Source organism: Telmatherina bonti, assembly GCF_933228915.1.
Source record: "Telmatherina bonti genome assembly, chromosome: 20".
Classification (NCBI taxonomy): Eukaryota; Metazoa; Chordata; class Actinopteri; order Atheriniformes; family Telmatherinidae; genus Telmatherina; species Telmatherina bonti.
The window spans coordinates 24,758,835-24,771,072 of NC_136618.1; the positions used below are offsets into that span (position 1 = coordinate 24,758,835).

Genomic DNA, 12,238 nt, shown 5'->3' on the forward strand with positions numbered 1-12,238 from the left:
TTACATACTGGCAGACCGGAGGGTGTGTTCCAATTACAGGGGAAGCACACTCCTCCTCAGCCTCCCTAGTAAGGGTATTCAGGTGTCCTGGAGAGGAGGGTTCGTCGGATAGACGAATCTCGGATTGAGGAGGAGCAGTGTGGTTTTCGTCCAGGTTGCGGAACAGTGGACCAACTCTATACCCTCTTTGGGGTCCTGGAGGGTGCATGGAGTTTGGAATAGGGTGGTCTGCCCTCTCGAGGTCGGGAGTCAGCTCCTTCCTCAAGTGGAGGAGTTTAAATATCTCGGGGTCGTGTTCACGAGTGAGGAAAGGATGGAGAATGAGATCGACAGACGGATCGGTGCGGCGTCTGCAGTAATGCAGACTCTGCGCTGGTCTGTCGTGGTGAAGAAAGGTCTGAGCCAGAAGGCGAAGCTCTTGATCTACCAGTCGATCCACTTTCCTACCCTCACTTATGGTCATGGGCTGTGGGTCGTGACCGAAAGAACGAGATCTCGTATACAGGCGGCTGAAATGAGTTTCCTCACCCTATCTCTAAGGGAGATAGGGTGAGGAGCTCGGTCATCCGGGAGGGGCTCAAAGTAGAGCCGCTGCTCCTCTGCATCGAGAGGAGCCAGTTAAGGTGGCTCGGGCATGTAGTTAGGATGCCTCCTGGACGCCTCCCTTGTGAGGTGTTCCGGACACGTCCCTCTGGGAGGAGACCCCGGGGAAGACCCAGGACACACTGGAGGGATTATATCTCTTGGCTGGCCTGGGAACGCCTTTTGGATCCCCTCCACAGAGTTGGCAAATGTTGCTGGGGAGAAGAAGTTTTCAGTTACATAAGTAAACTTTATGCAACAAAAGGTAAAAACAATGAAAATGTGAAATAAACCTACCTTTGGTCCTCATTTTGCCATCCTGTCTGGGCTGCACAGATGTCAACAACTGTTAAAATTGTTTCTCTCTCTATGTTGCAGCATTTCTACAGCTGGTAGATTTTTTTTTGTGCAGTTATTGTTTTTTTTTTTATATATATCAATATAATTACTATTCACTTAAAATAAATGAATAAATAAAACAGGTAAATATTGCCTGTTACAAAGAATTTGCTTCCAGATTGATTTACTTCACCATTAGCGAAGGAAGGCAACTGCGTTCCTCAAAAGCTGCAGTCATGCAAGTGTTGGGAGTTTCCCTGCTGCAACACAGCTGAATCGAATTAAAGGGTAATTAGCCGACTTGTGCAGTTTGATTTCAAGCTCTAAAATAATTGGCTGATTAAATCTGTTGTATGTCAGGTGTTTTGCAGCAAGGAAACTTCTGCAACACACCAGATTGCGACTGGAGTTGCCAACCAATGAGCTAAATCATATCTGATGAGAGGAGACTTCAGTGAAGCGTTTCCTGTTTTGGGTTCTAAACAACTCACAATATCAATGGCTTTAACCCATATAGCGGTTTACTAATTTAAATGAATGAAATAGCAAAGAAAGCATGTCAAACTATGAATAAAACATATTTATTTGATTGTCCCTGTTAGTTTTGGCCGTGGTAAATTAAAAAAAAAAAAACCAGAACAGAACAAAAGTAATTGTTTCAATTAATTTCTGTTGACCCTGGAAATCACAGAAGAAAACCCCAAATATCCTAAATTACAGCCTGCTATGGTCCCCTTGTTTCCTTGTTTTGTGTCCTTGTAGCATGACAGAGCATGCTGTAGCCCCCATTAATTAAAAGTTCACCTGTGACCTCCGAATCATAACGCAGGTGGTCTGTTTCCCTGCAGTCCATCAAAATCCTGTTTTGTTTTAAAATTAAATAAAAAAGTTTTTGAATTAGCTGCCTTTTTTCCCCTATGTTGCACACTAGATAAGTTATAATAAAAAAAAACTCAAAAAGTTAAAGAAAAAAAAAATGGCCAGAGGCATTTTTTATTCTTTCAATTTAGGACCTGTGCAAAAAAAAAAAGGGAGAGAAAACATAAGGCCTAATTAATTATCATGAAAGTTCTGAGACCTTCTGAATGAAAATGCTCAAGCATGACTGGGAAGCAGTTTTTTGTTGCCTTGGGGCTCTCTTTACTCACTATCAGTCTTATTTATTTTTTAATTTTAATCTTTTTTTTTTTTTTTTCCTCATCTTTTGAAGCAGCTGCAGCTTTATTATCTGCTCAAATTCATTGCATCCCCTTTGGCTGAACCTTTATTTCTATGCTTAGATATTCATTGCCTGACCTACTACATCATTAATATCATCATTATAAGGTTCGGTAAATGAAAAGATATTGCTGTGACCTTGTTTTTTGGTGTTCACGTTTGCATTTCCATCCTGTTATAATGAACCAACAGTGCAAATCCCCATCAAACTTCCTCAAATCGCAACCAGGAAACTCTCCTGCCATCTCATAAATTATATTAGGAACCTTTTCTAAATAAACACTCAGGTATTCTACAACTAAGAAATGCCATAGAAATGTATAAAGATCAGAGTTTTTATTTTAGCCCATAATATGTCATAGGCAGGTCCCATGATATAAACGTTGTAGAAGTCTGAACATGCTGATCATGCATATTGAAAGACTCTTTCAAGGACACGTTCACAAGTAAGCCGGTACTGTACTTACTTGACAGATCTAAACTCATTTATCAAGGGTATCAAGATGCAATCATTATGGTGATTACAAGCCACTTTTAGAATACTAATCATGTCTTCTCTGGTCGTGGTTTTGGGTTAATCATACAAAATAAGTACATTTATAAAACAAGTAAAAAAAATTATTACCTGCTTACTTTCAACAGTTTATTATGGTTTGAGTTAGGTTTATGAGTTAGGTTCACAGCCTATTCTTTTGTCAGCTTATGTAGTTTGTGTAGGAAGAATAGATCCCCCACATTATTCATACAGAAAATGAATAATTTACATCACAGATTTCCTTCTCGTTGCAGAAGATAGAAGATGTGGTCTAGTTAAAACCCAACATCGGTCATGTTACCAAAAATAATTCTCATTCATTTGAATAGCAATGAGCAATGCACCATGGGTGACGGTATTATAATGCTGTGGTGGAAAATACTCTGGTCTTGAGAAGTTGTAATACATCTAAGAGTCAACTGTCTTCTTACAATGAACATTTTATTATAAACTAATACAAGCACACGCTGGAGCTTGGAGAGAGAACTCTCTCTGCAGATGCTGAAGTAACACCCAATTATAAACCATGCTTAACTCCTCCTAGTTGCTGAGCACACCATATGAAACAATCATTATCTCTTATTTAAGACTAAACTGAACTCACTAAGCATCAATCACTCACTATATTACTTTATTACCTTTAACCTCTAACCTTTAGACAACTGGTCAACCAAGCAGTTGACAAAAACCGATGCCCTGCATGAAACTCTTCCTGTCTCAGACTTTGTCTGCACATTCCAGACAAGGATCATATAACTTAAAGAAAGCTTTGTGCATAGACACAAAACACAGCAGGATCACAGCAAATCAATGCATATATGTCTAATACTTAATACAAACCAATCTCATAACAATTTCCCCCAACAAATGCCATGCTATGCTTGTCTGAACTTGGCAATTTACACAGAATCACCAATTACTCAGTGTATTTGTGTGTGTTTGTGTATGTGTGTTTGAACAGCAACCTACAGAGAATCTACAGCAGCATATTTTTTCATGTTTCCATGACTTGTGCTGCCATGGCAGTCACCAGAGGGTGAATTCATTCTCCCATTAAACAAAAAAAACAAAACAAATAAAAAGCTGTTGTAAGGGCTGTAATTAGCTCAAGATGCAACAAAAAGAGCAAATAAAGAAACCATTAACAATTAGAGAAGGAATTTTTTTTTAGGTTCCCTCTATGCTGCCACAACCCCAACTGTTACAATAAAAAAAGAAAGTGGAAAAAAAATATCACTGCAACGAATGAGGTTAAACAGTCTATGCATGCCGCCTTTACCTTTATCAAAACGAAATGACACATTAGCCATGCGTATTTAGAAACTGCATTGCTACAAATGGGCCTCACAGTCCATTGCGAGATGTATAATTATAAACAAGTCCATTCAGCTTACAGCATTTATTTATTTTTGTGATAGTGGAAAACTAAACCACATTGCCCCAAGCCAACACCTAACCTAGTCAGCGGGGTTTGTGGAGTATGCCTCTGCTTCAGTGCTCAGAATATCTATTCTCGTCTCCTGAAATAAAACCGCTGCTCAGCAGTGCCGGTGGAAATCTCAAGCGATTGACAAGAAGGCAAAAAAAAAAAAAAAAAAAAAAAAAAAATCCATATCCCTCTATGGTGATGATCACATTGCATTAGAGGCTGTAAATATTTAAAAGGTTTTGAATATTATAGCTGTTTTCTGCAACAAAGTAAGCATAACTATGTCAACAGTGTTTCCACTGCCAGCCCCAGAATTTGTTTGACTCTGCGCGGAGAGCTGCCGAGGCCCTGGCTCCACATCAACGGAGATGTTCCCTGGCAGCGGTTGTGATATTTTGCAACTGTGATGAGAGAGTCCTGTGGTCACAAACCTTTTTACTATCGGAAGAGAGTGCATAGAATTTCCTCTTGTGATGAATGGGTATCAACTTCATGCTTTTAAAGTGTGATCTTTGCCTCTTGTACTGAAATTCCCATCTCCCATCACACATAGGAGAAAAAAAAAAAAAAATTGAGCTATGCTTGAATAGCAGTGGATCCATGATGTTGAAGAGTTGTCAATGCAGCGTAATTGCGCTGAGAGAGTACATTATTTATGAAAGATTTAGCCTCATTAATCTGTGAAATGTTCTGAAAGCACAACCAGTTTTTTTTTTTTTTTTCCTCCTGACTTGGTGTTTTGCAGATCTTTGTAGAGAAAGGAATTTGCTCTTTGATGTGCAGTCAGTTTCCTTGACTGTCTTTGTGGAAAAAGTCCTCCATGACAGCTCTTCCCCAGTGTTTTCAGCGAATCGTTATCTATGCCAATGTTTGCGCTCAACCTGTCTTTTTTTTTTTTTCCTCTTTTGTCTTCCAGCTCCACACTGACCTCGATAAGGGGGACAGTTCAGTGAAGTACACCCTCTCGGGGGAGGGCGCTGGCTCCATTTTCACAATTGACCAGACAACAGGGGACATCCATGCCTTAAGGAGTCTTGACAGGGAGGAGAAGCCTTTCTACACCTTGCGCGCCCAAGCCGTGGACATCAACACCGATATCCCCCTGGAACCTGAATCGGAATTTGTGATCAAGGTCCAAGATATCAACGACAATGAGCCAAAGTTTTTGGAGGGACCCTACATGGCCAGTGTTCCTGAGATGTCCCCAGTTGGTAAGTGACCAACCAGAGTTCTGAGAAGTCTCTTCTGTGCAGAGAAAACTTTCTTTTCTTCTCATGAACAGGAGAGCCCAACAAATGCACTCTGCGGAGCAACGTGGGTGCAACCAGAGGGGTAATGCTGCTCTCCCTAACAGATTTTGACATTTCAGAGTTCCATTTTATTCTCAGTGTGCCCTGAGAATATTTCACAGCTTTGTCTTTACACATTACCCCCAGGGAGGACAGATCAAGGTAATTCACTGGGAGAATGGTTTTCTCTTGATGTGAATCACAATGAAGCCCTCAAAACTTCAAATTCAGCAGTCTCGAGAGGATGGGTAGAAGGCAGGAAAAACACAGAGTAGCCTCGGTGAGCACCTTAAATCAAAAGCAGCATCACGCTGTTTACTATAAGAGAGAGGCTTTCAAGTTCATAAAAAAAAAAGAAAGAAAACATCTGCTGTGGACATGGAAGCAAAGTGCAGCGATCAGCCTTAAACATCTCCCACAACTGATCAGTTACAGTACTGGCAGGTTTAATTTGGATGATCACACTTCACTTATTTCAGATGTTTTCATCAAAGAATTTGAAAATATTGTGTTTCCATTTAAGTTGTTTTCCTTCATTTTTTTTTTTTTAATTTGTTTTAGTGGCAAACAATTAAAACCGACAAGGCAGTTTTAAAGCAACCCTTATAGTGCATGGACACCTGCCCAAGTAGTTCTCATTTTTTAGGCATTCGACATTTGGTTGAAGCTGATGACATCTCTGAGATGCCAACAATGCAGTGTTTGACATTATGAGCAAATGCCACATGCAGCAGAAGTAGCTAGTGAGAGTTTCTGTTGTGGGTCTTCCATTCTGGCAGCTGTACCGGTGCCAAAGCAATGCGGTAAACTTTCAGGAACCGTTACAGTTCAGTGATGTGAAATCAGGATCACCTCATATCTTTATTTGATTTATCAAAATGCCTAAATGGACACTTTAAAGTTAAACTGAAGAACAAAATTTAAGTGTGAATTAAACACAAGAAGTTAAAAGATAACTTTTCTTTTTTGTTGTTGTTTTGTTTTGTTTGTTTTTGTTAAGTGTAATTTGTATTCTTGTCACTAAAGATATTATAATGAGAAAAAAAACAACAACTTTCCATCTCAACATGAAAATGACCATTTTTGATTGACATTTAGCATTAAAGAAAAAGCAAAAGGGAATTGTAATAATGCACATTAACTGTGGATGTAAATATGGTAAGAATTAGTCCAATTTGTGTACCTTCTTTATCATATTTTGCAGATTTTAACAAGTTGTTCAGTGATCATCAGGGACTTTATGTGCTCAGTTCCTGAACTGTCCCTTTAAGAGACATTTGATTTGAATGAAAACCGTCTTGTGCACATAGTTCTTACATAAACATGAACATTGGCTCTACATTTCACCAAGATCTTGGCTGATGAGATGTAAAATCTTTGCAGCTCTGTGCTAATGCCAAGGTGTCAGAACAAACTGCATGAACAACAACAAAAAACCAGAATCATTTTACAAACAGAATTTATGCCAACAGTAACAAAAGGGATGTCTACACTAAAATACAACCTTTGTATTTTAGTGTATTTTAGTAGTCATAGTCATCCCAGTATGGTTTGAGTGGTCACTGGGTTCATTAGCTGCTGCATTTTTCCTCTTTTCTTTGTTGATAAAAACTTCTAAAAAATGAGAAGATGCTGTTCATAACTGCACAGTAATAGTTGTAGCCAAGCCCAAAAATGATTTCTTAATCCCTTGTTGTCAGCACATAGCTTATCCCTGAATCATTCAGGGGATAAAACAGATTTAAACACACTTTTTCAGGGAGTTGTAATTATCACTAAGTGGATGTCTTAATCAATTTGTTGATTTCACTGCCCGCTTGCAAACTAAAATTTAAAATTGAATCCACAAAGAAGTCCCATTTGGATCAGCCTTAAGATTGCACTAATCCTCATCTTCTCATATTTAGATACTAATTCTCTGAACATTGTGTATTGTGCTGGTAATTGGTTCCCTCCCCACTAACATCCCATTAGTTTGTTTAATATTGTATCTGATGAAGTTAAATACAAGGTATGCCTCTTATTAACCAGTGAGGAATTTTGAAGCCATCCCATCAAGTCATACTCTCACTCAAGCATTTGAAGTTCCATAATCATCCAAATAGCATTCATTTCGCCTTGTTTTTAGCCTCACACTTATGTAAAGGCTGTTATCTTTGTTGCCTGGGAATGCGTAGGAGTCAGCGGCGCTTGAAGGCTTTCAAACTTTCAGCACATCTGAGCTCGCACTGCTACAAGAGCCCCGCTCTTTGCATGAGCGGGGAAGTTATTTATGCGTTATCTCATCTTTTGTATACACATGTTTAACGCGATGCAACCCTTTTCATGTATGTCTAATCGGGGCATGCGTGAGAGAGGATTGGGACACTAATCTCTCTCTTCCTAATGTTTTAATTCCATTGTTAACACCAGCTCAGACTGAAAAGCCTATTTGATATACAGCAAGTTCTTTATGGCCAACTAGAATCTTACTGGGATGTAAAAAATGACCAACTAAGAGCTATCCCTCTGGTCAGTGTCTCTTGTTAAGCATCCTCTACCTTCTGTGCTGTTTTGTAAACACGGTGATGTTTTTAAGCTGTTTAAAGGTGTAATCTGCCTGTGGAACTCCAGGATCGCGTTGTGGACTTATAAAACGGAAAACTTCCTCCAGTCTTTGATTTATTTATTTATTTACCTATTTTAATTCAAGCTCACGTAATAAGGATTTACTTAGCCAAAGAAGTGTTTTCTTTGCCAGAGAGTCAAGGAAGATGAGCCAAACCTTCAACAAGTAATTATTTTATCCCTTTCACTGCAGGCGTTTGGATGACTGCCATCTTAATACCATTCCTGCTAAGGCCTTTTTGTTCTAGTCAAGGTAGCATCATTTGATAGATGTATGCATAAGAGCTTTTTGGACAGTTTTTTTTTTTTTTTCATTTAAACAATAGCAGATTTTCTTATATTAAATTTGTAAAGCGAGACGTGCAGCAGTAAAAACCAAGCCGCTTTCCTGCATGCAATGTTTTTATCCTTTACACACCTCCTTGCAGCTCTTTGACTCTTCAGCATTAGCTGCTGATTTCTCATTGGTGATTCACCGTTTGTTCGTGTCAGGTGCGATCGTTCGGTAAGCTGATGAACTTCAAAGAGGCTGGATTTCAGTCTCACGAGGAAACTCATTTACTCACAGTCAATATGTCTTCCTGCTCTTTTCCACAGGGACCTATGTGACGCAGGTAACAGCCACGGATGCAGATGACCCCACCTATGGAAACAGTGCTAGAGTGGTGTACAGCATCCTCCATGGCCAACCGTACTTCTCTGTTGACCCTAAAACAGGTACATTTATCGTATTACTTTATACGTCTTACTCATCTGAACAATTTTATTTGGTTAGGGTAACATGTGTGATTGTGTTGTTGTAGTCCAGGCAACAGCAGGGGTTAAGTAATCCAGATAAAGAAGTCTGGCCCTTTGCAAGTTTTTTTTCTCTTTTAAAGATTGTCTTCCTTATACATAATATTCATGCCACAGGGTCAATGCCAAAATATAACAAAGAAAACGAACAAACAAAAAAGAAAGTTTAATTCAAGTAATTAGGTTTTTCCTTAAAGGAAATTGTAGCGGAAGAGTAGAGAGCCGTAAGGAAAAAAAGCAGCAGATTTATGATTTGTTTGCCAACTGAGAAATTATTGCCGGTACATGAGTAGCACTGTTTCTCCTGGTCACCCCAGACATGTTTGTTTTTTCCAGCATCTTTCGCATAAATGGCCACTTTTCTGTTCTTTTCTTCGCAGTTTGATGTTAGTCTGATTTTGTGCCACTCAAAACATAAAATTATCATCTGCATACACACATACTTGTGATTTTTTTGGTAGTGATTCCATGTCACATGGCTCAAATATGGATAAGACAGGCTGGTTTGCACCGGAAAGGGGCAACATTTCTTATAAAAAGACATTGTTATTGCACATCTATTAATGCTACATGTTGTGAGAACATCTAGCTTTGTGTAGCATTTCACGCTACTATGAGAAGATGACTCCCACACGTGAGAGGTGCCTCAAGTTATGAAATATTTATTCAGCCTGCCATTAGATAGTGTTATAAATACAACACATGTCTATCACAGATAAATTGAAAGATAATATTCTTCCAAGAAACTCCTTTAGCTAACAAATATTACATTTTAGATATGCACAGAAGGCAAAAAAATGACTGTCAAAGAATCACCTCGACAAGGGAAATCCACCTCTATGTAGGTGTTTTCACATCAAGCAGACTTCTTTTGAAAAGCCTGTTGGTTAACAAGACAGATTGTCCACATTAGGAGGAAGGAGAAGTTCTTCAATGAGGGGTTATATATTTTTTCCATAAGTCAATGACACTAAAATCCCTTATTTCACTTTCTGATTTGAACAAGGTTTAGATGAAGACATTATTTCTGTGCAGTTAAGAAAAAAATGTTATAGTTTGAGCTAAAATACAGCTAAAATGTAAAAAAAAAAACAAAAAAAAAAAAAAACCAAGGAAAAAGAAACATGATTAGTCCCGCGATGGACTGGTGAGCTGTCCAGGGTGTACCCTGCCTTTTGCCCAAAGACTGCTGGGATAGGCTCCAGATTCCCTGTGACCCTTCATTGGACTAAGCGGTTAGGATAATGAATGAATGAATGAATGAATGAGAAATGTTTTTATTACCCTTCAAATATGTTAAGTATAACTTAATTATATTCTGTAGAATTAATTTGTTGACGAACAACGTCTTACATACATACATACATATATGTATATATATTTTCCATTTTCCTTTGAGCAATTTACTTTAAGTGTGGCAACTTTATGCTCACTGTAAGGCCAGAATATCACTATATTCAGTTGATGTATATTACATTTTGGTTCATTCAAGTTTTGAAGCATTGATGCTTCGTAGCCAGTGTCATATAGCTGCTGGTTCTATAAACTCTGATCACGAAAAAAAAACAAAAAGATCAATTAGATTTTCTTCTTTTTTTAAAAAACTGAAACACTGACAGAGCTGTTTCCACCTTGCTTATGTCTGCACTGCAAAAGGTGGATTGTGTCAAAAACTGGTGAGAATAACGGGGTAGGAGAAACGAGACGGGAGTGTAGCAAATGACTGCTCTAAATCTGAAATAACTTCACACCGGCAGTGTTTGCTGGTGCTGTGTTGCCGCCGGCTTACTATCTAGGACATTTCAAAGCATATGAAAATAGGTTCATACATATCACACAGCCAGATACGGTGGAATCTGTTGCTGATCGTGCTGCTCATCCCAGAGCTTTGCAGAGCACCTACTGCGACTGTATTTCAAACTGAGGTTGTAAGGGGAAAAAAAAAAAAAATCAAACTGTTAAAGCAAATGTTTGCCCTGCTGGGGCCACCGTTATCTCCAAATGTGTACAAAAAAAAAAAAAAGGGCGAACAAACAGTGCGAGGTACAAGGTGAACAAGGGGAAGGGGACAACAGCAACATGCTCAAATCAGCGTGCATGTCACAGAGATGCACAGGTCTCCCTGAAAAAAGATGACAGATATTTCAGAAGTCATCAGTGTCTCTGACTCTGTGGTTTTACGCGGGCTGTTTGTGGATCGAATGGGACATCCTCACCAGAGTGAGTGGAATAACACAAAAGGAAAGTGCAGAGCAAACTATGCGGCATGCTTCTTTTTTAGCCTGCCAACCTCCCACTGACCTAGCTATTAATCTGCAGTATAAACGCTCTCTGATCTCAGGGACTCTGATCCTCAAGTGAATCATTATATGGCTTCACCACTGCTACCTATTGAATGTCAAGTGCTTCCAGTAGGTAAGATGACCTCTAATTCAGCTTTGGTCAGAGGCACTTCTCCAGCTTTGTGCAGTACTCGGTGGTAAACTCCTTGGATGGAAATTTATTGTGCATTTTAAAGTAAATTGTGCATGCGGTGTCAGACGCATTTCTGGGAAGCTTGTGTTTACCTCTCTCTCTCTCTCTCTCTCCCTTTGTCTTTTTATCTCCATGGCTCTCTCCTTCTACCTCGGCTTTTTCCCCCTCTGATTCTCTCCTCTCTATTATCTGTGTCTCTCATCAATCTTGCTGCACACCAGGGGTTATAAAGACGGCCTTGCCCAATATGGACAGGGAGGTGAAGGAACAGTACCAGGTATTAATCCAGGCCAAGGACATGGGAGGCCAGTTGGGAGGACTTGCCGGGACCACCATTGTCAACATTACCCTCAGCGATGTCAACGATAATCCACCTAGATTCTCCAAAAGTGAGTCGACTTTATTATAATGCCTGATTAACCAAATAAACTCAAATTTCTTGCACAAAAAATGACAATTCACATGATCTTATGGAGGTCCATACCCGCTTGCATAATACAATAAACACTGCAATTAAAACGGGGCAGGGGGCATTCATCACTTCTACTCTTTGTAATTGCTTTTCATTATTATTATTATGAGCTGTTGTAAGCAATGGCCTGTTTATTTAGTGTGATTGCATCTACAGCTACAACTCCTGGCAAATAAACAGGGGTTGATGTTATTTTGCTCATGGGTATCCTTCTATATTTAGATCAGATTTGAGCATGTTGGTGCAGCATCAGGGATTCAGCGTATTTAAACTCTGTATTCTGTTCCGTATTTCACATAAGCTGCTAAACCAGATTAATTCGATTGTGACGTTCACCAGGTCATGTAAGAGGCCAAAAAACAACCCCATAATGTCGAAAAGTCATTGATCTGTAAAATCTCGCACAGACTCCAAACAGTCTTATTAAATGGTGTGCAAAACCTATTCTTGTCTAAAACACCAAGCGTATGACATGAAAGCAAAAATGCTCTTCTGTC

At 39.2% G+C, this 12,238-nt stretch overlaps 1 protein-coding gene across 1 annotated transcript in view; it reads left to right on the forward strand.

The window, feature by feature from the left end:
• The window catches only part of LOC306770616 (cadherin-12-like), a gene marked incomplete at both ends in the record, with an annotated part of 85,143 nt that overhangs the window by 17,146 nt on the left and 55,759 nt on the right, over positions 1–12,238 (forward strand). Inside the window, 3 exons of the mRNA XM_079259503.1 lie at positions 5,020–5,314; positions 8,597–8,716; positions 11,491–11,658. Of these exons, the coding sequence (XP_079115629.1) occupies positions 5,020–5,314; positions 8,597–8,716; positions 11,491–11,658 (583 nt within the window). The remainder of the gene's footprint in view (positions 1–5,019; positions 5,315–8,596; positions 8,717–11,490; positions 11,659–12,238) is intronic.